Here is a 24,526-nt window from a genome sequence, read left to right on the forward strand (position 1 = left end):
AAAGTTCTGTTTTACTGTACATGTTTAATGATTGCAAAACATCATGGTGGCTGGTGTTGAAGCTCCCTCAAATTTCTGTTGTTGTGTGTTTTAGGATCTGACTCCTGCATGAACCAAATGTGTAGATCGGGCAAAATGTGTTCCTAATTTTTATCCACTACGTAATTTGTTTGGTTGGTGGACCCAATTTTTCTATTATGGCATCTGGATGTATTTTTTCCATTTGAGGTCTTACTGAGTTATGTCAATTTGGTAAATAAAATAAAAATTGGTTTGAAAGTATTATGTTAACATTACGGGATTTTAGTTATAGGCAATCAGTTATTTACGTTTTTCATCAATGACTTCAGAAAAACACAATTTAAAATGATGTCCTGAAAATATACACCAGAAAGCGCTGCCTTACACAGCACAAGCTAAAATTATCTTTATCCTAATTTTTACTCGGGCTGGCGGCATAATATACAGGAACTAATGTGTTTTGGGGTTTTAGGGAGTGAGACATACATGTAGGCTATGAAGACATGTAGATGTGTTACTCAAGATTTAGTTTAATTTCTCTGTTAACGACACTGACAATAAGGCTCCAGTTATCTCTCTTCACTCTGGACCTTTGTTTTCAAATACAAGGAACTTACCTTGGTACAATGTTGCATTACTACAGTATAAACATAGAGCAAGAGATTATAAATATAAAGCAATTTACAAATGTTCTAAAATTACAATTTATTTGACAGTACAAAGTACTTGTGTTCATGTAAATTTGCATTTGTGTGACACAAAGAAGAAATATATGATTTAAGATCCTTAACTTAGCAAATTACCCTCCCTTCCCCCTTACATCCATGTATGATTACAGTTTTTATTAGAGGATGAAGCGGAGCTATCCTCAAGGCCAAGAATCATGTTGAGATAAACGGAGGATTCCTGTGAATTTAGAAAAAATACTTTCTTCAATAAAGTCCATTCAAAAAGTTGTCACCTTTGAGCTTGGAGTTATAACTACACTGTCATTATTTAGAGAAACATAACAGATTTATTAGGTAAATGTTATGAATAAAAGGATAACAGACACATAAACTCTTTTAAACAGTTTATTTTTCTAAAGCACTTACATTGTTGCATTGTACGGGGGCGCCCTTAGCTCAGTTGGTAGCCCCCCCCCCCCCCCCCTCCCTCCCCCCCATGGGCCTCGGCCAGCAGTGGACCCGGGTTCGATTCCAGCCTGCGGTCGTCCTCTGCATGTCACTCCCCTCTCTGCCCCATTTCAACTCTGTCTCTACACTATCAATAAAGCATAGAAATGCCAAAAAAGTATCTTTAAAAAAAAAACATTGTTGCATTGCTATTACCAATTCACTCACAGATCGATAGCAGCAGCTACCATTCAGGGTGCAAGTTAACCATCGGGAGCAATATGGGGTTCAATGTCTTTCCCAGGGGCACTTAAATATGTCAGGAAGCAGGGCTTGAACCACCCAACCTGTGATTAGTGGACAACTACTCAACCTACTAAACCACAGCCACCCCAAGTGTTCATGCCAGCATATATCCTAAAAACAAGCAACAACAAGTTGGGGTTGAAATAACATAATTTATTCACTGAATGTATACATTATTTAAAAGTTTTAAACAAACAAGAAAAACTAGAAATGCAATTCCTGAAGACTTTACTGTGTGAATGCTGATGCTGAATAAGATGACGCTTCACTGCTGAATGTTGATGAAGAACGAAGGATGAACATATCTGAATGAACAGAATGGTTGAATAATACAATGTATGAACAATTTGGAATATTTGGAAGCTTGAATGGAGTTTCTAGCTGAAATTATGAATTAATTATGACCTTGACCTCCAACATTTTATCAGTTGATCTTTGAGTCAGAACCAACATTTGTGCAAACTTTGAAGAAAATTTGTGAAAGCGTTCATGAGATAATGCGGACACAATAGTCAAGGTCAAAATGACCTTGACCTCTAAAATCAGTGGCGGCTCCTGACAATAATCTCAAGGGGGGCAATTGTTGCCATGATGGGTAAAATGACCCAAAATGAACCTAATTCAGATAGCTCTAAATATGACAATGTCATATTGCATTTAACAGTTTGTTTTTCCTGTTCATCTGGCATAACCACTTTGGCAACATTAGACAAGCATTGTACTGTACAGTATTTTTGGACATTAAGTTAGTTAATTTCTTGAATAAAATTATTTTAGCTCTAAAATGATTTAATTATCTGGCTGTGGCCATCACAGATAACTTGTCATCTACCAGTGTGCTCCTCAGATAGGCTTCCTTTAAAAGTTAAGAGACCTGCTCTACAATTAATCTCAATCATCTGATTGATTTGACAGTTGTGTTCTGATTAAACAAAAATGGATGCTGGCATAGCATATGTGCAATCATCACATTGGTTTGCGTTACTACTGTCTACCTTTCTTTATGCTGTCTACAGCACCGTTACTTGGTAGGCGGGGTTATGCCGCGGACGGACAGCAGCTGTCAGAGTAAACAGTCTATGGATCAGCTGTTGAATGGCGCTGGCTCGTCCATATGCAGATTGATGTTTCATGTTTGTTTTACCTTTTCTGAGAGATGATGCATAGGGGTGACACCCGAAGTTATCCATGTGGTGTCTGTGCTGCCATCAGGATGGATTAAGCGTTAGCGCCTTAGCATCCTGCTAGCCTCGTTAGCCGTTCAAACGAGCCCTGTGAAAATCCGCGTTTATACGATCCCCCAATCCATCTTGGTAGATACTTGCTTGATGGTTACATTTTGTCTGGAAAGGACCTAGTCCTTTTAATGACATGATCAAGTAGCTTGCCAGCCTAGCCTGAGTTGATATTAGTTATGTTAGTCTTGACTCTTGAATATGACCGCTTTGGGCAGCAGACCGAACATGTGACTGTATCAGTCACTGTAATTGGTTCATTGTTTACTGTACGTATGACGACAACACGTCAGGGCGAGCACCCCCGGAACCCATAGAGATTGCATTGCGAAGCCTGCAGTTTAAAAAAAAAAAGTTTTACATTGAAGTCTATGAGAGCGCTCAGGACAATTTTCAACCAGCCCGAAATCGCCCCAGAGTGACGGTACAGAGCACAGACGTTGATTGTACAATGATATTCAGACTTAGATGCAGGTAAAAACTGTATTGAAATAATAAATTATGATTATAAATACAAAAAAAAAATTAAAAATCATATTTATTAAATTATTATTATCCTTATTATATTTTTGTCTTTTGCTGGTATGGCTCAAGGAGGGCGTCGCCCTATCGCCCTCTATGGGCGAGCCGTCGCTGTCTAAAATCCTATGAGTTATCTTTGAGCCATAATTGACATCTGTACAAAGTTTGCAGAAAATCGGTGTAAGGCTAAAATTTAGCGGGGGAACGGAGAACTTAGATTGTTTCCTCTCTGACTCTGCATTCTGGATGGAGCATAAGGGATTTGAATCTTCCCCCATTCATGAAAATTGACGTGTTGAATGAGCTGAACATTTTGAATGTAGATTGTCGGATTAAGTATGAATGAGGAGAAGCGATTTTAAATGTTGCATAATTTTTCATAAAACGTTGAATAACTCTCAAGTTATGCATTTTATGAAAGTGTTGAATGCGAGAATGTCCTTGAAGAGTTGAACATTTTGATATTTGAATGAAGTTTGAAGGTTGAGGTATGTTGAAGTTATTGTAGGACGAAGAAATGGCGGAATAATAATAATAAAGACACTTTTGAAGGGTGCAGAATATCAATGCTGTGAATGCTTTCAGCTTTCAGTATTCACACCAATCAGGAGTTGGCAGCTGGGAGGGGACAGGAAGTGAAAAGGCCAGGACACACCGGCCCGATAATCGCCGTCGTAGAGTCGGGAAGGCTCAGAGACACAAATCTGTTTGGTGTGTGCCGTGAAATCGGTCGACGTTGATGTCGTCGGGCTTCTTTTGAGCGGCGGACAGTCTTTCAGTTGGAGAAATTTGATTTGTGGAGGGCTAGCGAATCAGTGAAGCCCGGAAGTGAGGCGGGTAGCACAAACAGCTAACAACAGTTAGCCATCGTTTTAATGTGTTTGTTTGTTTCGTTCAGCGAATACTCACATGCTTCAACCCTTGTTGACTGCTCGACACCATGCTCGACACTCTCTGCTAAAAATGGTGCTATTTATGGTCCATAAATATAAATACGTATTTCTATCTATGTTTATGGTCTAGAGAGCCGTCCCATCATTTCCGGCTTCCGTATTTTTTCGGGCCACAACAGCGCCGCCTGTTGTTATGGAGCCGGCGCAAGCGCAGAGCGTAAGGAAAGGCAACAGTCGGTTTGGTGTGTTTCCTTGCACTTTTTCGGGCCGCGACGGGAAGACTGGAGCTCCCTGAATCGGCAGTCTCCATTTTCGGGTAGTCGGACTGTTGTGTCCTGGCCTAAAGAGAGAGAGAGAAGAAAAAAATTAGATTGGTCAATATTGAATAAATACAAGTGTCACACAGGAATAAACAACTTTTCCAAGTAGACTTTTCATTGAACTTCCTACAGCTTTAGTGACTCACTGTCATCTGACTTTAGACTTATGAACATGTGGTTTCAAAGAAACTGAAGAGTCCAGAGTCCTGCTCCCTTACTTTTTCAGACCTTCCATTGACAAAACTCTTTGAGCAAAATTCTTACCACCTAGTAAACTTGAGGTTGTTTGTGTAAAGGTAAACTATTGAGCCTGGAACTGAATGTAAAATCAGAGTTTGTGAGCAGAAACCTGAAAATTCCGATTTGGACAATTTTAGCCTGCAAGACAGCTAAATTAAGCCATTGACCATTGTTTACAAAACAATCGATTAGTATTTTTTCAACAGGCTATCAATATCCACATATGTGCAAACTGAATCAGGCATTCAGGGGGCTCGATTTAAAGATTCAAATATGCATGGGAAAAAACATTCACTGGAAAGTTTGACTCCAGCAGTGAAGAAGACTCCCACCTGTGTGTTGTCTGATGGATTTTAGATTCTCCAGGAATCTGGCCTTATTTGCTGTCACCCGTTTATAATGCGCTCGGTCCAAACTCTTCCCCACAGGGCCTTTCTTCACTTTTGCCCAGTCATTCTCCGTCTGCACACAACAGAACATATGAAAAACACAAGGGTCAGAAGTGTCATCAGGATCAACAAACACAAAGCATTGCTTGTCCACAGAGTCCTAACTGTATAGCTCCTTACCATCTTTTTGAAGGCCTCCCCTTTGTAATAGCTTGTCATTGCTGGATAGGTAATGTCCTCCTCAAACAGCTGCTTCAGGGTTGAAGCCACCTCGTGCAGCTCCTCTCCATCGTACCCATACATCTTCTCGTCTTCACAGGTCATCAGTACGAGCTGGTCACACAGACACAAGAGCCCCTCCACTTTCCCAAAGACTAGCATTGTTACTACTTCTGGAAGGTAAAATTTCCCCCAGCCATTCACCACATGCGCAACCTCTTCCCCTCTGTATGTTGTGTCATCCAGGTCTGCTATCGTCAATGTGGCACCAGCTGTATTCTTAAAGGTTTTGTGTTTATGTGTGGACACAAACTTTCTCACCCCTGAAAGATACTCTGGATCTGCAACACATGCCAGACAGGAGTTTGATGGTAAATGGAAAATATTTATCCTAGCAGTCTTTATGATAGTAAAGGTAAATGCGTGCGCAGTCTACCTGTTGTTCGACTGCGCCGAGGGGAACCAGGTATGTCAGACAGACTGAGCGGATTGTCCGCTGCCGACCTGAAAGGTAGAAATGTGATTGAGTTTACAAAAACAGAGCTAAAGGAAGAGCTGATTCTTACAGGTGTATCTACCTAACCATAGCAAGCATAATATGCTGTAGTGATAATGACTATATGACAAAATATACATAAACATACATACATTGCAAAATAGTGACTTGGCTCTGTATAAGAATTACTTCAGACATGACAGTCTGATGCAGTTATCGGTTATCGGCTCCTCCCATAGTGGGTCATCGTAAGTGCTATTCTTATGATTTAAATTAAACCATTCCAAAAATGGAACTGGCAACATTTCTCTTTTTACCTCTAACAAAGTAAAACAAAAAAACAATATTATCATCACATCCTAAGTTTAACAGGCAAACATAAGGCAACAATTCAACATCAAACTAAAAGCATAATATGTAATATGCCAATAATATACAATATAAAATGATTTAAAGCGGCAGCAAGCCCAAATAAGTGACTGCGCTTTATAAAAAAGCCAAAAGTTGCTTGTAAAAATCTGACATGGCAACACTAGCAGGCATGGGTGGGGGAGAGATTTGAATACTGGGCTGTCTGGGTGTGACTTTACTGTCTAAGCCCGCCTCCCAACACCGCCCAAGTTGATGAGTTATTTTTGAATTTCAGGGAGGGGGTAGTTCAGCTCAAAGTAGGGGGCTTTAGTTACCCTCTTTTGCCCTCTGGTGGTGGTGTGTCCTCTTTCCAGGCCTTGATGAGGCCTTTAGTGGTCCCTGGGCGGTTCACTGGACCACCATCCATTCCCTTCATTCTCTTTAGGGGGGCCATCACCTAGAAAACAACATTTTATTGTTAAAAGTAGCGGTGTGAATTTATACTAATATTATCACATAATCTGGGCATTTAAAAAAATACTTGGAAATATGCTGTTTTAATAAAAAAGAAACTAACTTAAATCTACCAGATGCATTCTATTAATAATACATCAAACTAATGTAGCTAAATACAACAGCCCACAGCACTGAAAATAACAGCTAAAGAAGGGAGATTACTTACTTTACTGTGGTCTCTTTATTGTTAGTAGTGCACGGCAGCAAATCTCTAAATCAAAACAGATGAACAGAGAGGTTTATTTAGATTAATGTGGAAGAAACAAAAAAAAGACAAATTAGTAGGCCTACGCAGATACACGAAAAATAAACATTAAAACGGCACCTTTCAAAGTAATGAGTCTAGGCGATATAAAATCACATAGCACTGTTTTTACAACAACATAAATGTATTACTGGCACATTTTGAGATAATTTCCAACTGCTTTCATAGGCTAACATAGGTAAGAGACAGTTTCTAAACAATTTCACAGTTTGACAGTTTGACTGACAGTAAGCTATAGGACCTATCGCAAAACAAAGTGGGCTACACCTGGTTTTTAATAATCAATGATAATGTTCATGTTAATCAAAAGGCTAGTTTTAATAGTAGACCTCAGACTTAAATCCGACATAGATAAGCAGAAAGTTTGAGGCAAAACCCATATAATGAGCGTCTCTTTAACAGACTCTAGTGAGAGCATTTACCTGTCGGAGAAACTGAGGTCCCAGCTGTCTTCAAAAGAATGTGTCAAGAGGAGGAAAACAAACTCTGTTTATTTCCACCAGATTTCCCCTCCCACATCCGCACGGCACTACACCTACTCAGGTGCAATTGCACTCAGGTGATTAGGCTACACAGATCAGGGTTGGGCTAAATGTGGGCAGAGCTAAGTTTTTGACTCAGAGCGGGGCGGCGCTATCTGGTGGCGGACATCTGGCAGCACATTCTCAAACGTTAGTTTTTCACAATTGTTTAAACACATTTTTTGGAACATCACACACAATGTGCACAATCTGAAACTAATATACCAACTGCTTAACCAATTCTGCTGAACTCCAAACACATTTCCTGCCTTAGACTCATATTCTCATTCCAAAACACAAATTTTTCACAACACTACACACAATTCTCTATATCTTGCACACTCTTCCTGAATTCTCTCTCTTGGTATTCATACAGAACACACTGCCAATCACATTTCTAAACTCAAAAGGCTTTTGTGCAGTTAGCTATAGAAGGGTCAAAGAGTAGCTCTTGTTTGCTGTGATTTACAGTAGACTGCACATTTTGGTACAAATACAGTTTTTGCAGAATACTGTAAACACTAAAAGTGACTGCTATGACCACAGCATCACAACCTCTAACTTTTGTAACCATGCCCTAAACCAAAGTACCAACCCGACAAACACGATATATGCTTTTCACTGTTTTTGAAATTCTCCAACACACTTCTTGAAAACATTTTTTACTAATTGAATACCAATCAGTCTAAACCTTAGCACTACAAATAGACCCCAGGTGAGCTCAGCTCCTTTCTGAAACAGTAAGAGTCAGGGGAAGAGGAGGAGAGAGAGCAGCAGGAGGACGAGGACAAAGAAGGCAACAGACGGAGACACATACAACAGGAACACTATAGTGGACTATGTTATATAGATCATGGCCTATCAATGAGGGAGCCTGGACAGAGAGTGCAGCCCAACCTGAGTCGCTCCATAATTAGGAGATTTAGACTGGATACCAGGTGATCATTTCCCTGTTGCTTCTCAAAGGATGACATTGAGTGTGATGTTGATGAGACGATGTGGCCAGACGCAAACAGGAGGCGGTATCCATAAAAGGATTCATAATCCAACCACCCAATTCCTTAAAACGTTGTTTTTTTTACCATTGTTCCCTAATTTTCCTGTAATTATTTCTTAGTTCATACTGACACACTGAATTGCTTCAACTGCAGTCCTACCTATTCATTGTGTTTGTTTGAAATGGCAAAATAAACTATTCTGCAACATGTGATGAGCATTTGGCAAACACCGTAAAGTATTTGTTGTAACTGTAGGTGAAAGTGTATGAACATGCAAAGGCATAATTCTACTGATAAAGCATTCATATAATGTTTTGCATTTATACTATAGTGTTTTCCATTCTGCACACAAGTGTTCAATGAGTGCTTGGAAATGTCTACTCATATGATGTATGTGTTTGTCATTTGAAAAGAAAACACCATTTACAGTTTTTTACGATCGCACAAACACTAAAATCAAAAGTATTACACAAGTATCAAAACCTTAAACTCAAGAAGCAAACCATTGGCTATATGTGCACCACTATAAGCACAAAGTCAGCCTCACACTTTTTGCAAAACAATACACACAGTGATTTGCAAAACACTAAACACACTTAAACACATTAGACACAGGAGGATATCATGATGTCACCTCATTGCAATTCCAAAGCACTGACTGTCAAACTACCAAACACATGAACCAGTCAGTAAACACAGCCATTAGGTGCGCAAACACATGATTGCTTTATTCTAAACACTCCAATCAGGTTCAAGCACTATACAAATGGAGCAGGTAAGTTCACCTGCCTTTACAGTTACCAAAATGGAAGGAGTCAGAAGAACAGAGAGAGTGAGGGTGAGAGGGGGAATCCACAGAGGTCCACAGATCCTTCATGCCAATATTAGCCCTTACAACACACCTCACATACTCACATTTTTAGACTGATTGCACAACATAGTCACAGCAGGTAACCAAATGCACCAGATGCAATACATTGTCATCTGGGACAATGTGTCATTCCATCGTGCTGCTCTGGTCCAAAACTGGTTTCAACACCATCCACAGTCCACAGTTCACAGTTCTATACCTTCCACCATACTCTCTGAAGGATGTGGATGAAATTCTCTGGACAGATCCAGCTAGGCGAAGAGATACTACAATGTCTAGTATGTTCTATACTGTATTTTCTGTTTCCTTTATCAGATTTTTTTATTTATGTATTACAGTATCTGTAATTTTTAACCTGTACTGGATACAGTATTGTATGTGTGTTGTTGTTTCCTGGGATAACAGTGTTACTGTATGCAGACTACTGCACACATGTTTGGTTGTGATTTTCCATGTTGACTGATTTGGGTGTATGAGAAATAAATTATATTTTCCTCAGTCTGCAGCATTGGTCTTGTCAAGTGTTTGGTGAACTTCTTGTATATTTGCACTTTCTCTGTGTAGCCTACTTTATATACATTACTCAAATCACTGAGAAGTAGAATTACTAAAAGTGTTTAAGGTTAGCAACAGCAGTGTGTAACTGGTTCAGACAGAATTAAGTTATATGCAAAGTGTGTGTTTCATATGGCGACACAATATGTTTTTTATAAAATAGTGTATAGTTTTGAAAAGAGTATTTCATTTTGCAAAGGGTCTGAGGTGTTTTGGTAATTGGGTGTTTAGTGTGCTAATTGTGTGTAGTGTTTTGAGAAATCGGGCTCTGTTTTCAAAATCGTGCTTAAAGGGGTAGTTCAGGATTTTAGACATAGGGCCTTATTCCCAAGTTAGCCTTGGTGTTCTTTATCAGTGGAGACAGTTTTCAACACATTTAATTCAGTCCTTCTAGTTGCAGGGTGCGCTCGTGCTAAGCTAGCGCACGGCATCGGGGGGATACCTAGCCTGCTACTAAAACAGTCTTACCCACTCCACAGTACACCCGAGGCCAATCAATTATAACGCCAGACTATCGATGTAAATGTCTGTGTTGATAGAATAATTTTAGAAATAAAACCAACCTCGCATCGCATGAATTATCGCATTTTGAGGGACTACTTTCTTAGCAGCAGCGGACTTTTACTTTGCTGTGTAACCGAATCACTACAGCAGAAAGTAAACAGAGCAGCGTGGGACAGAAACTGAAACTGCACTGCCACCAGTCTACCGTCATTCTGTCCCGGTTCTCTGCTGCAGCTCCAGCGGGGGCTGTCTCTACAGACGCTCTTTCTCTTTCTGCCCTTTGAGCATCCCTCTCAATTCTTCATCAGTGTATTCCGGCTCGTACAAGTACGGTTCGTTGGATACAACAAATTCCTCATAATCGTCTTCAAAAGCAGACGCATTGGTAAGTCCTCCAAACGTGGCCATATCTTGTTTATTGCATAGGCTAATACAACTCCTTTGTGCACTGTACTCTGCGTCTGTAAGACAGCAGCAGGTAAACAAACTATTATAGAGCCTGTAACCTAGGTATTAGTCCGCCGCTGCCGCAGCCTACAAGGAATAAAGTCCCTCAAAATGCAATATGCGAGGTTGGTTTTATTTCTAAAATTATTCTATCAACACAGACATTTACATCGATAGTCTGGCGTTATAATTGATTGGCCTCGGGTGTACTGTGGAGTGGGTAAGACTGTTTTAGTAGCAGGCTAGGTATCCCCCCGATGCCGTGCGCTAGCTTAGTACGAGCGCACTCTGCAACTAGAAGGACTGAATTAAATGTGTTGAAAACTGTCTCCACTGATAAAGAACACAAAGGCTAACTTGGGAATAAGGCCCTATGTCTAAAATCCTGAACTACCCCTTTAAGCAATCGAAAAAAACTGTAGTGAAGAGTTAACACTGTTTTGAGGGTAAAGTGTGCTTTTGCAAGAGAAGTGAAGGATTTTGCATTTTGTGTTTGAGTTTTGAAATTTGTGTTTAGGGTTTTGAAAAAGTGAGGTAGTCTATCAGGAAATGTTTTAAGCAATTGTGAAAAACTGTAATATAGGGCCTAGGGTTTGGCCTTTAGCCTTGAGACAGTGTCATACAGTACATGCCCAAGACAATATGTTAGCAAGAAAAGTTCATGTGTTCTGATCATGTGAAGATATGTCTGTTTAGACAGCATGTTGCAGAGCCCTGTATACTGCCCCTGAACTGTAAATTCAAAAAATCAAGTATGCGCAGACTTCAGGTTGCTTACAATGATGGTTTTAGGATCATACTCAAAAAACCAAGGTGGGGCAGTGCAAGTGAGCTATTTGTGAATGCAGGAGTTAAAACCTTACAAGCTTTATTGAGGAACCTTATGAACAGATTTATCGGTCGCTTGAATGACTCAAAGAATGTAATTATAATGCTGCTGTCGAACCCAGGTTAAAGTGCAGTACGCTACCAGTCTTACCTTTGGAGACATTGGTATAAGTGCCTTTTAGAAGTGTTGGGAATGTTTCTATTCTAATGTATGTGTGTGTTGTCTATGTTTTGTATTGTATGTCTTTTAAATGGTCCTTGAGTTTAATAATAAAAATGGATGAATAAATGTATTTTACCACTAGTTCTCTAATTGCCATGACATTGTAAGTCAATTAACTGTTAAACTTGACTCAGCAGGTTCAAACACTATAGCATTTAACTGATTTAAAGGCCCTATATAAATACAGGTCCTTCTCATATAATTAGCATATTGTGATAAAGTTCAATATTTTCTGTAATGTACTGATAAACATTAGACTTTCATATATTTTAGATTCATTACACACAACTGAAGTAGTTCAATCCTTTTATTGTTTTAATATTGATGATTTTGGCAAAAAAGTAAAGAAAAACCAAAAATCTCAAAAAATTTGCATATTTCATCCGACCAATAAAAGAAAAGTGTTTTTAATACAAAAAAGTCAACCTTCAAATAATTATGTTCAGTTATGCACTCAATACTTGGTCGGGAATCCTTTCGCAGAAATGACTGCTTCAAAGCGGCGTGGCATGGAGGCAATCAGCCTGTGGCACTGCTGAGGTGTTATGGAGGCCCAGGATGCTTCGATAGCGGCCTTAAGCTCATCCACAGTGTTGGGTCTGGTGTCTCTAAACTTCCTCTTCACAATATCCCACAGATTCTCTATGGGGTTCAGGTCAGGAGAGTTGGCAGGCCAATTGAGCACAGTAATACCATGGTCAGTAAACCATTTACCAGTGGTTTTGGCACTGTGAACAGGTGCCAGGTCTTGTTGAAAAATGAAATCTTCATCTCCATAAAACTTTTCAGCAGATGGAAGCATGAAGTGCTCCAAAATCTCCTGATAGCTAGCTGCATTGACCCTGCCTTTGATAAAACATAGTGGACCAACACCAGCAGCTGACATGGCACCCCAGACCATCACTGACTGTGGGTACTTGACACTGGACTTCAGGCATTTTGGCATTTCCTTCTCCCCAGTCTTCCTCCAGACTCTGGCACCTTGATTTCCGAATGACATGCAAAATTTGCTTTCATCCGAAAAAAGTACTTTGGACCACTGAGCAACAGTCCAGTGCTGCTTCTCTGTAGCCCAGGTCAGGCGCTTCTGCCGCTGTTTCTGGTTCAAAAGTGGCTTGACCTGGGGAATGCGGCACCTGTAGCCCATTTCCTGCACACGCCTGTACACGGTGGCCCTGTAGCCCATTTCCTGCACACGCCTGTGCACGGTGGCTCTGGATGTTTCTACTCCAGACTCAGTCCACTGCTTCCGCAGGTCCCCCAAGGTCTGGAATCGGCCCTTCTCCACAATCCTCCTCAGGGTCCGGTCACCTCTTCTGGTTGTGCAGCGTTTTCTGCCACACTTTTTCCTTCCCAGACTTCCCACTGAGGTGCCTTGATACAGCACTCTGGGAACAGCCTATTCGCTCAGAAATTTCTTTCTGTGTCTTACCCTCTTGCTTGAGTGTGTCAATGATGGCCTTCTGGACAGCAGTCAGGTCGGCAGTCTTACCCATGATTGCGGTTTTGAGTAATGAACCAGGCTGGGAGTTTTTAAAAGCCTCAGGAATCTTTTGCAGGTGTTTAGAGTTAATTAGTTGATTCAGATGATTAGGTTAAGAGCTCGTTTAGAGTACCTTTTCATGATATGCTAATTTTTTGAGATAGGAATTTGGGGTTTTCATGAGCTGTATGCCAAAATCATCAGTATTAAAACAACAAAAGACCTGAAATATTTCAGTTGGTGTGCAATGAATCTAAAATATATGAAAGTTCAATTATTATCATTACATTATGGAAAATAATCAACTTTATCACAATATGCTAATTATATGAGAAGGACCTGTATAGGCATTTATATCCATCAAAGTGGAAATAATTTTGATTGAATATTATCATATAGCAATAAACTAATTAATTACAAAGACTGTGCTGTTTGTGAACATTTCTGACAAATATGAAACATCTGAAGAGCAGCTTTAGTGAACCTACAGCAACTTCCGTCACCCGACAGAAATGGGCACCAAATAGTTAAACTTTAAATTTTTATGAACATCAGAATCAGAATCAGAAAGGATTTTATTGCCAAGAAGGGTTTTACACCAATAAGGAATTTGTCTCGGTGAATAAGGTGCATACAGTTAGACAATAAGACAATAAACAATGAACGAACAGTGACTGTAATATATACAATATAACACAAAATATAAACAAGTGATAAGTTAAAATAGTATAAAATAGAATAAAAACTAAGGTAAGATACTTAACATCGCCCTCATGTTCCCATGACGCTGTGGAAATGTTTACCATAAATGCACTTGTATCTTTAAAGTGACAGTAAGTAGCTAAAACGGTAACAACACTCTAAAAAATATTTCAAGGGCTTAGTAAATGTAACAGTAATATAAAAGTATTTTTTGCTTGAAAAAGATGAGTAAACATCATTTTGGTGAGCATTTGGGTTAACTTAATCAAAATTCATGAGTAAAAATTAAACAGAAATATTTGTGTGAAATGTAATAAATAAAGTAAGTTTATTTAATCAACAAAATGTATTACTTGACTGACAGATTACATTGTGAAAATATTTTAGAATAATTACAGTATGTTTCATTGATATTTTTGAGAATAAACTATGAATAGAAAATATTAAGTAAATCTACTCATTATTCATGGTTTGTTTTACTTGATTTCTAAGCTTTGAAATCTACTCAATATTTTTGAGTGTAAAAATGTTACATCAATTAAATTAAGTAATATGCAGTATCTTATTTCAGTGGTAAGATTGGGAGTGGATTGGGCTATTGGTATAGAGTTTAATTGTCATGATACAAAGTTTATCCTCATAAACATATACACTCCTTATGAGTGTTATGTCAATGAAGCAGAATATCTTAATCGATTAGCATTTCTTGGCTCTTTTATTCAAGATAATGCCTCAACCTGTATTTTCATTGTAGGAGACATGAATGCTGACATCTCTGATATGAATTCTCTCTTTGCTAGACATCTAATTAATTTTTGCTCTGATGCTGGTTTAGTACTCTCAAGCAAGGTTTTCCTGCCTGCTGATAGTTACACTCACATCAGTGAAGCATGGCATTCTACCTCATGGTTAGATCACTGTGTTGGTACAACTGATGCTCATGACTCAGTGGATGCCATGGAGATTCATTATGAGTTTGCAAATGCTGATCATATACCATTTTCTTTGTCTGTGAATGTTGAGAAGCTACCCGCTTTGTCTACTGTGGCTAGTAGCATCAACACAGGGAGACTGGATTGGTCTAAGCTAACTGAAGAAGATGTCCAGAATTATTTAATTAATACTGATAGGTTGCTGGGAAACATTTCATTGCCTAAAGATGCCATACAATGTTGTGATATTAACTGTAAAAATTCGCAACATATTAATGACTTATGTGTTTTATATGATTTAATTGTGAAATCACTTCATGCTGCCTGTAGGCCTTTTTATAAATTCCAGTGTGGGCTTCAGAATATCAAGCCTGGATGGAATGAGCATGTGGCAGGGCTTCATGCCGAAGCTAGGAGGGCTTTTAAAGCCTGGATAGTGTCTGGTAGAGACAGACAGGGACCTTTATTTGAACAGAAGAAACGTGCAAATGCACATTTTAAATACGCACTTCGATACATCAAAAGGAATGAGAACTCGCTGAGGTCTGAGTCTCTGGCATGTAAGTTACAATATAAAAACTATAATGATTTCTGGAAAGAGATTAGAGCCATGAACAATAGTAAATTGCCCTTACCTACAGATATTGAGGGAGTCAGTGGATCAGATGCTATCTGTCAGATGTGGCGACAACATTATAATGAGTTATTTAACTGTAATGGGAGGAATAATTTTGAGGTTGGATATGTTTATAATAATGAAAATGTGGTTATTAATTCAGAAGAGATACAATCTGCAGTATTGGGTTTAGATGACAACAAAGCTTGTGGTGCTGATAAAATAACTGCTGAACATCTAAAATATGCTAGCAGGAAACTTATTACTCTGCTTGCTATATGTATGACAGGATTCTTAGGCCATGGGTCTCTGCCTGAAGCCATTTTACCAGTACTATTAGTCCCTGTTCTTAAGGACAAAGCTGGCAAAATAAACAGCATAGACAATTATAGGCCCATAGCTTTAGCCAGCATTGTTTCCAAAATCTTGGAGAAAATCCTCCTTAGCAGGTTGGAAAAGTACATTCTTACCACAGATAACCAATTCGGTTTTAAACGTAAACATGGTACTGATATGTGTATATTTGCCTTAAAGGAAATTTTAGAACGATATAATAGCTTGAATTCCACTGTCTTTACGTGTTTTATAGATGCTTCCAAGGCATTTGATCGTGTGAATCATCAGAAACTGTTCCTTAAGTTGCATCATAGAGGAGTGCCTAAAGTCATTATTAGAATCTTAGTCTACTGGTACGCTCATCAGTCTATGCAGGTGAAATGGGGGGATTCTGTGTCAGAACCTTTCTATGTTGGTAACGGTGTACGCCAAGGTGGAATCCTATCTCCTTTTCTTTTTAATGTGTATATGGACGAATTGTCACAGCAGTTGAATGCATGCAATACAGGATGTGTGATTGGCAATAGCCTCATTAATCACCTTATGTATGCAGATGATTTGGTTATATTTTGCCCATATAGTGCTGGCTTACAACAACTTTTGAAGGTTTGTTCCCAATACGGTGTGGATTTTGATATTCGATATAATGCAAATAAAAGCAATATTATGATTGTCAGAGGCAAAGAAGACAGGAAATTGGTATTTCCTGATTTCTTTTTATCTGGTACGGCTCTTAAAGTATGTGATGATGTGAAGTATTTAGGCCACCATTTTGTTAATGATTTGTCAGATGATAAAGACATTAAAAGACAGTGTCGTAAGATGTATGGTCAAGCTAATATGCTTGCACGTAAATTTAACATGTGTTCTACTGCTGTAAAGGTTGCGCTATTTAGAGCATTCTGTACCCCGCTATATACTGCCCATTTGTGGCGTGCTTACAGAAAAAGCAATATGAAAAAACTAACTGTGGCGTATAATGACGGAATGCGGATACTTCTCAGAATACCGAGATGGTCTAGTGCCAGTCAAATGTTTGTAAATGTTGGTGTGCCTACCTGTCATGCTTTAATTAGGAATTTGATGTATCGTTTTATATGTAGAGTGACAGCATCACAAAACAGTATTATTCAGGCATTGGTCAAGCCTGGGCTCAGCTCTGTCAGGTTCTCATCCTCACTCTGGAGACATTGGAGGGCATCTTTGTATACTGCAAGTGTTGTATGCTGATCTCTTATTTTATTTTTTTATTTTATTTCTTTTTAATCTGCATGCATTGGTGTGCTTTTTGTTGTTATTTATGTATTGACTCCATTTTTTATACATTGTACTATGGATCTTCATGTGTCCTGAATAAAATCATATATATATATATATCTGTTTTTAGAGTGAACTTGAAAGATAAAGCATGACATATTCACAGCTCGCATCACAGGAAGTTTACATTAACAAATTAGATTGTTTTTTTTGTGCCTGCAGGGTTACAGTGAAGTTTTTTTCTGAAAAAGAATCATATCAAAAGAACTCTCTTTGGTCACTTTGTACACCATCATGACATATACTTATCAATATTTAATATTCAACCATTTATAACATAAAACTCATCCAGGGGTGTAGAAATGTCCATCCCATTTAAACGTATTGGGCAGAATACGCTCAAGCTCATCCCTGACATTCTTTTTAGCCCTCGTCTTCTTTTCTGGGATTGGGAAAGAACCATATTGTGGGTGTACATCATTTCTAATTTCTTCCACATTTTTAAACAAGTTGCTCAGGCTTTCAGCTTCGGCACAGTGGCCATAAGCCCACTCCATTCCTACAGTCTTACTCAAACCAAACAAATTCCCACATGATTTGCAGGGATCCTTTTTTTCCCCATCACTGAGGTTAAACGACTGACAGTGGACCTTCCCTGGAAGTTTGAAGGTTCCATCAAAGTATGACTTCTTCTCCTTGGTTGGATAGTAGGTCATCACCGCTCCAGCAACATAACTATCCCAGTAGGTGCCGAGACAGGAGGCAGCAACCATGATTCTCCCAGGATGACAGCCAGTGGTGGACATGGAGACTCCATAGTAGCTGTCTGAATTGTTGCACTTTGAGACACAAATGGTGGAGGAGACCAGAGGCCTTGATTTTAAACCATCCTTCTTCAGTGGACGGATGAAGTCTTTCAACATTTGTATGAGGAGATGATCCTTGTCTTTCTTAGTCTGTTTTCCAATCATGTGGACAAACTGCAAGCAATCACAAATATTATCAGCTTGCTGTTATCCCCACCCATATGCCTTCATGTCCTGAGACTGGCTTTGTATTTGTCACTTGCTCTTAAAGATTTGAGAGTTTGGGTGCAGTAGAAATTATAATAATTTTTACAAAAAGGCAGAACTGTAGGTAACACTAATTAACTGTAATTCTTCCAAAAAGAGTAGTTACTGTTTTAAAAAGAGTAGTTACCCTTTTAACCCATTGATGACGGCTGCTGCGCGATGCCACATTGTATCTCCTGCCTGATGCTGCGTCACGCAGCATTGTTACTTTATCTAATTTTCATGGCGTGCGCAACATAGAATGCACCGTCATTGGTTCAAATACACATGAGGTGGGTTTTGTTGATTTTTTAAGACCACGTGACCACCCAAAAAAATGTGTGGTTTGCCGAAAATCACGCCAATCAAAATATTAATAAATAAATAATAATAAAAAAATACGCCAGCTGTGTCGGCGATAGTGTATTACAGAACAGTTAGTGGCGTTCGGAGCGCAGAATCAAGGTCTACTTTAGGCTACTGACGAAAATCACACAACACATTGCATCTATTTATTAACAATATTTATGAATTTAGGCTATATTTTGCTGCTCCAACTCAAATTCAGCCCAGCCAGGCGATAGTTAAGTTTCAGTTTCGTTTTCATCTCCGTGGTATACAGCCGTTTGGACCCCGACGGCAGGAGTCAGTCTGTGTTCCAGTTGTACTGGGAAATCGGATTTATGGTGCCAGTGATAACTGAACTAAATAATAAAATAAAGCTATCTTCTCCTTCCTATATCAGTCTATCTTTATCCCTCCACTGCACACTCAGTCACTACTATCCATGCTAAAAGGAAGCAGGATTATAACCTCGTTTAGCACATTATTTTTAAATATTTTATATTATTTATTCATTTTCTTTCTCCCCCATCTAATTTTGACCATTTTTAGAAAAATGTGTTAGTTTATAAGCGCTAAGGGAGCATGTTTGAATAAAACCTGTGAACCTTAACTTTTAAATGTATTTTATTTCATGTTTCTATGTGCTACACAGGCTTAGATATTAAGGTTTTGGTAGACTTTACAATTCATACTGTTTTTTTCAGAAAACCCTCAGGCATTAAGGACATGCATCCTAGATTGCCATCAATGGGTTAAAAGAGTAACTACTCTTTTTAAAACAGTTTTAAAAAGAAAAGTTTTATTGTAAAGTGTTACCGAACTGTATTATCTATTTCCCAAACTATAATCTTACCATGTCTAGCACACATGAAAATGGACTCCGCCTCGGTAGTTGAGAGGAATAGAGTTCAAAAGACACAGGGTATTGTGTCTTCAACCCAGCCAACTTTCTGCCTGTACTGATGATCTTCTCTGGAGTACATGGTGGTTTTAGGAACTGTCCCAAAAAGAAGATGCTGTGTAGAATCTGTAAAGTCAGAGAGATTATTTGCAGCAGCAGCAGCAACATTATAATACATTATGACAGGGCCGTGCAATATGGCCAAAACAAAACATTTCAAAAGATCAAAAGTTAATAACAGACATACCTCTTCCACTAGAGCTTTAGCTTTAGTGTCTCGTCCACTCATTCTTCGCATTTTTGCTTATCTTTCGAGCATTGCTGATGAAAGTTCTTGTCTCTATCTGATTTTTGTCTTCTCTAAAATAATAAACATAAATCTTTTTAAGAGAATTAAAAGCAGAACACAGCAATAACAACTTGTGGTTCAGTATATCAGACTCACTCGCTTATCTTCTGTTCAGCCTTTTGAAAGGATTGGAAAAAACAAGACACATTACAGCAATTACACATTTCTCTGACAACATCAATGAAATGAGAAAAGTAGAATTGAATTATAATGGAATAAAGCATTGGTAAAGAAAACCTTGTAAAAGCAGCTACTCACCATCGTAGTTGTCGGATAAAAGAAAGAGGAAGCAAGAAGTGTAGCCCTGCCCTATTTCAATCTACCTCCGCCTTCGTGGTGCGTTAAGCAACAGCGATTGGATGCGTTCACAAACATAGCACTTTATAGAAAGATTTATTTTGAAATAGTGTGTTCCCTCCTCCTCTTCTTTTCTGAGACTGGGAAACTCCCAGATTGTGGGTGTAGGCCTACATCATTTCTAACTACTTCTACATGTTTAAACAAGTTGCTCATGCTTTCAGCTTCGGCACAGTGGCCATACAGTAAGCCCACTCCAGTCTTACTCAAACCAAACCCTCTGATTGGGCTGCAAATTGGCACATCCCTAGCTTTCGCATACGTTCTTATACCGTATATGTGTGATGTTTTAATATGCATTCATGCCTGAGGAAGGTTGTTTGACCGAAACGTTACATCCTATTGAATACATTTATATCAGCGATAAACGAGACAGTGTGCTGGAATATTTTTCCTATTTTTACTGCACCTTCCTCCGACCTTTCTCCAACCTGTCATCCACTGTGGTCTGCAGAGATCTTTTCTGAACTATTTAGGGAAAAATGTAGACTGTGGCAAAATATGTTTTGGGTTTGGTTGTCCCAATTTAGCTTTTATTTGTGATGTCTGCATGTGTCAAAATGAAGTCTAAAAAACAGAAAAGAGAGAAATGTGGTTTTATAGTGTTCAGTTCACAATACTGGATTTTAGATATATAATTTAATTTAGTTTATCATCATAATTTAGTTCATCATCACATGTAGATGTGGCTGATAACTTGTCAAAAACGTATTTCTTCATCTAACATCCTCATCTCTTGCTGTTTGTATGTGTTCAATCCAACCTCCCTGAAACAGACTTCCCCTTTTGACTGCTTCATTGCAGTCTGTATATTGCATGAGTACTTTATACTTAGAACTAAACTTTCATTTTAAAACAATTGTGCATTTAAAATATTGGTCATTTGTATCTATTTTTATATTTATGCACCATTATACCAAGGCCAGGTTATTGTATGTGAAAACAAAGGGCCAGTGAAAAGAGAGAAGACAAAAACCTTATTGTCAGTGTTGTTATTATCAGAGAAATTAAACTAAATATTGAGTATTTACCATGGTATTTACCGACCATTTTAAACATATACGCAATATTTAACGTGTCTCGTGATATAGTGTTTTTCAAAAAGGCCAAGAGGATTATTCCTCTGTGGATCAGAAATGTTCAAAATGTGCATTTGTGTGGCAGGAAAGATATGATTTAAAACTCACACCGACCAACTGGAAGTATAATTGCAATGCAACATATGTATGGGAGTACAAGACTGACAATAAGAATACACACAAAGAAAGTTGAACTGAAAGTTCTCCCAAACTTTCTGAAAAACACAGAAGCACTCTCACCTTCTGTGTGTTAAACAGCTATGAGCACATGAGCTGTATGCCTTCATCTCCCCCACATGTTGCCATGTTCCTTTGCACTGATCTATCAGTCGTTAGTCGTTAGCCTTGGCTCCCTCTTTCTCTTCCCTTTCTCAGGGCCGTGTGTCCGTTTGGGTCAAGGCTCTGGTCTGTGATCATACATGCATCTCTGTTTCAGGTCTTCATCTTGAGGATCCACAGCCACAGACCGCTTTGCCTTTGTTTATAACTCTTCATATTGTATGTCTACCTGTTTCATCCTTCTGCTTTTCGCCTCTTCTCCTTCGGTGTGGTTTTCTTGCTTGAGCTTCCACACCTGTGTGGAAGTGTAGTTTCTGACTTTTCATAAAGTAAGGACACTCCTAAAATGAATGATCAAAGCAGCTGCATATGAGTAAAGTTGTGGGCAGTGATTCATATAGGAGAAAACAGCAATAGGCCCCTGTGTGAGTTTTGTAACGATCCACCCCAACTTTTGGGCAGCTGCGTGTGGCAGATAGTGGATTAATGCCAAACAACAAGGGTATATACATCACTGTTTTTTTTATTATGAATGACACAATCAAGTTAGCGTATAATATATTCCTCTAGCATATGCATTCTTCATTAAAACTGTTGTTTGGCTAACAATCTTAGCCATAAATGCACTTGTATCTTTAAAATCACACGAAGTATTTTGAAAGTAGACAACTTGAAAGAAAAAGCATGACATATTCACAGCTCTGATCACAGGAAGTCCAAATGTAGACATGAGATGGATTTTTTTTTTGTGTGCCTGCAGGGTTACAGTGAAGATTTTTTTCTCATGGAGAATCATATCAAAAGAGTTCTCTTTGGTCACTTTGTAATACAGGACACTAAAGATAGTAGGCTAATCAATAGCTTCAATCAAGCCTTCACACCAAACCGTGTTTATATGCTGTTTTTAATCACTTTAGCTAAATTATGTCAATTTTAGACCCACACTCCCCTGAAATTCACTATTTTTATGCACCTATTATTTTTCAGCTGTACTAGCAGGTGGGAAGGAATATTTTTTTTTGGGGGGGGGGCGGGTTCTCTTACCACTACACAAGCAACAGTGCAGTGTTAGTTTTCCGCCACACATAGAGTTTTCTATTCAGGCCAAAAAATTCAATTTTGGTCTCATCTGACCAGAACACCCAACCCTTGCCACTAGCCATGTGGGGGACAGAACATAGTCAGATGAGACCAAACTTGAAGTTTACTTACTTTTGCACACCACACTTTTCAGTCTTTTACTCATAATATTTTTTTAAAACCATGTATAATTTTCATTCCACTTCACATTTGTATTGGTCTATCACATAAATCCCCAAAAAATACATTTGTGTGTGGTTGCAACGTGCCAAAATGTGGAAAAGTTCACTGTATATTACTTATATAATTACAATGCAATTTTCCATTGAGGGGTGCAAAAATCCCAATCTCCCCTAGGGCACAGTGTAGAAATGGTCATCCCATCTAAACCTCTCGCAGCGCAGAACACCCTGAAGCACTTCCCTGACACTCTGTTCAGCCCTCTCCCTGTTCTGTACTGTGCACGTCACAGATCTTGGTCGAGCTTGCTCTCTAACTTCTCTCACATTTTTAAACAAGTTGCTCAGGCTTTCAGCTTCGGCACAGTTTCCATAATCCCACTCCGCTCCTGCACTGTTTGTCAGACCAAACAAATTCCCACATGATATGCAAGGAGCCTTTACTCTTCCATCACTGAGGTTAAAGGCCTCACACCTGACCTGCTGTGGAAGTTGTAAGGTACCGTCAAAGTATGACTTCTTCTCCTTGGTTGGATAGTAGGTCATCACCGCTCCAGCAACGTAACTATCCCAGTAGATGCTGAGACAGGAGGCAGCAACCATGATTCTCCCAGGATGACAGCCAGTGGTGGACATGGAGACTCCATAGTAGCGGTCCGAATTTGGGGTCTTTGAGACACATATGGTGGAGGAGACCAGAGGCTTCTTTCTCCCACCCTCCAGCTGATTGATGAGCTCTTGCAGCCTTTGTATTATTCTGAATTCATTCTCTTGTCCAATCAGGCGGACAACCTGCGAGCAATCACAAATATGGTCAACTGACTCAACTCCCTGTTATCCCCACAAATGTGCAGTTATGTATTCCATCTGGCTTTGTGTTAATGACGTCATGCTCTGTAATATTTGAGGATTGTTTAGGCAAGGTAGTAATTCTAAACATATTCAAAACAAGAAAGAACTGTAGCCTATTATCCATGTGACAAGTTATAATCTTACCATGTCTAGAACATAGGAAAATGGACTCCGCTTTGGTAGTTGAGAGGAATAGAGTTCGAAAGGTTGAGGGAAGGTGGCCTTTAAATAATCAAACATGTCCTTATCGTTTATGATCTCTTCTGGGGTAAATCTTGGACTTTGGACTTTTCCCAAGAAGAATATGCTGTGAAGAATCTGTAAAGTCATAGTGATAGCATTTACCGTTTTGAGAACCTATGTATACAAAAATAATAATAAGACAAGGCCGTGCATTATGGCTATAACAGAAAATTTCAAACGTTCATAACAGTCCCAATGAGACATACCTCATCCACTAACGCTGTAGATTCTCCTGAAGGGGGGGTATTCATGTCCAACATTTCGCAGATGATCAAGAAAGCATTTGTAATGAAAGGGTGTTCCTGAATCAGAAATTCTTCTTCTCTAAAACGATGAACATCATTCGTTTTTATGGATTTATAAAGCAGAATGCAGCAATGATGTTTTAAATTTGATCAGTCGACTCACCGTGTCATGTTTGGTCGAGCAGCCTGATGCAATTGGAAATAACAAACGAAACATTACAACAAATTCACATTTCTCCGACTAAAGTAGGCTATAGGCTAATGCAATTAGCAGTGTAGAACTCAATTATAATGTAATAAATGATAGGCAAAGAAACAACTTACTCACCATCGTAGTTGTCGGGTAGGAGAAAGAGAAAGCAAGAAGTAAAGCCCAGCCCCATCTCAATCTAACGCTCCTTCGT

General features: G+C 38.9%; 3 protein-coding genes across 4 annotated transcripts; all 3 read right to left on the reverse strand.

The window, feature by feature from the left end:
• Positions 1-1,195: 1,195 nt before the first annotated feature.
• On the reverse strand, positions 1,196-7,403 carry LOC307263943 (uncharacterized protein). The gene is made up of 7 exons (XM_080045246.1): positions 7,311-7,403; positions 6,790-6,834; positions 6,443-6,564; positions 5,697-5,764; positions 5,222-5,601; positions 4,985-5,114; positions 1,196-4,432 (listed from the first exon to the last, which is right to left on the reverse strand). The coding sequence occupies exons 3-7, from the start codon at positions 6,559-6,561 to the stop codon at positions 4,284-4,286; spliced, it is 846 nt and encodes a 281-aa protein (XP_079901372.1). The 5' UTR covers positions 6,562-6,564; positions 6,790-6,834; positions 7,311-7,403; the 3' UTR covers positions 1,196-4,283.
• A 9,376-nt stretch (positions 7,404-16,779) lies between these two features.
• LOC307264349 (uncharacterized protein) lies at positions 16,780-20,088 on the reverse strand. 2 transcript variants are annotated; one of them, XM_080045750.1, is made up of 5 exons: positions 20,067-20,088; positions 19,905-19,924; positions 19,707-19,819; positions 19,412-19,585; positions 16,780-18,141 (listed from the first exon to the last, which is right to left on the reverse strand). In XM_080045750.1, exons 3-5 carry the CDS (start codon positions 19,755-19,757, stop codon positions 17,506-17,508), a joined length of 861 nt encoding a protein of 286 aa, XP_079901876.1. In that variant the 5' UTR covers positions 19,758-19,819; positions 19,905-19,924; positions 20,067-20,088; the 3' UTR covers positions 16,780-17,505. The 2 variants fall into 2 exon arrangements, with proteins under 2 accessions (XP_079901876.1, XP_079901877.1); XM_080045751.1 differs by lacking the exon at positions 20,067-20,088 and having other exon boundaries at positions 19,707-19,839.
• Positions 20,089-22,934: 2,846 nt separating this feature from the next.
• Positions 22,935-24,526, reverse strand: LOC307263916 (uncharacterized protein). Its single transcript, XM_080045214.1, has 5 exons — positions 24,451-24,526; positions 24,286-24,308; positions 24,084-24,201; positions 23,779-23,952; positions 22,935-23,574 (listed from the first exon to the last, which is right to left on the reverse strand). The coding sequence occupies exons 1-5, from the start codon at positions 24,451-24,453 to the stop codon at positions 22,957-22,959; spliced, it is 936 nt and encodes a 311-aa protein (XP_079901340.1). The 5' UTR covers positions 24,454-24,526; the 3' UTR covers positions 22,935-22,956.

Source organism: Ammodytes marinus (assembly GCF_949987685.1).
Source record: "Ammodytes marinus genome assembly, chromosome: 17".
NCBI classification, from domain to species: domain Eukaryota; kingdom Metazoa; phylum Chordata; class Actinopteri; order Uranoscopiformes; family Ammodytidae; genus Ammodytes; species Ammodytes marinus.

What these genes read in the sequence shown, in the direction of transcription:
- LOC307264349 (XM_080045750.1), bottom strand. Translation starts at nt 19,757, where the DNA reads ATGCGAAGAATGAGTGGACGAGACACTAAAGCTAAAGCTCTAGTGGAA. An exon ending in CTAAAGCTCTAGTGGAAGAG is followed by an intron (nt 19,586 to 19,706) that starts GTATGTCTGTTA and finishes CTGACTTTACAG; the next exon opens with ATTCTACACAGCATCTTCTT. An exon ending in TTTCATGTGTGCTAGACATG is followed by an intron (nt 18,142 to 19,411) that starts GTAAGATTATAG and finishes GATTGCTTGCAG; the next exon opens with TTTGTCCACATGATTGGAAA.
- LOC307263916 (XM_080045214.1), bottom strand. An exon ending in CTACAGCGTTAGTGGATGAG is followed by an intron (nt 23,953 to 24,083) that starts GTATGTCTCATT and finishes ATGACTTTACAG; the next exon opens with ATTCTTCACAGCATATTCTT. An exon ending in TTTCCTATGTTCTAGACATG is followed by an intron (nt 23,575 to 23,778) that starts GTAAGATTATAA and finishes GATTGCTCGCAG; the next exon opens with GTTGTCCGCCTGATTGGACA.
- LOC307263943 (XM_080045246.1), bottom strand. Translation starts at nt 6,561, where the DNA reads ATGGCCCCCCTAAAGAGAATGAAGGGAATGGATGGTGGTCCAGTGAAC. An exon ending in CCACCAGAGGGCAAAAGAGG is followed by an intron (nt 5,765 to 6,442) that starts GTAACTAAAGCC and finishes TCTACCTTTCAG; the next exon opens with GTCGGCAGCGGACAATCCGC. An exon ending in TCGGCGCAGTCGAACAACAG is followed by an intron (nt 5,602 to 5,696) that starts GTAGACTGCGCA and finishes CATGTGTTGCAG; the next exon opens with ATCCAGAGTATCTTTCAGGG.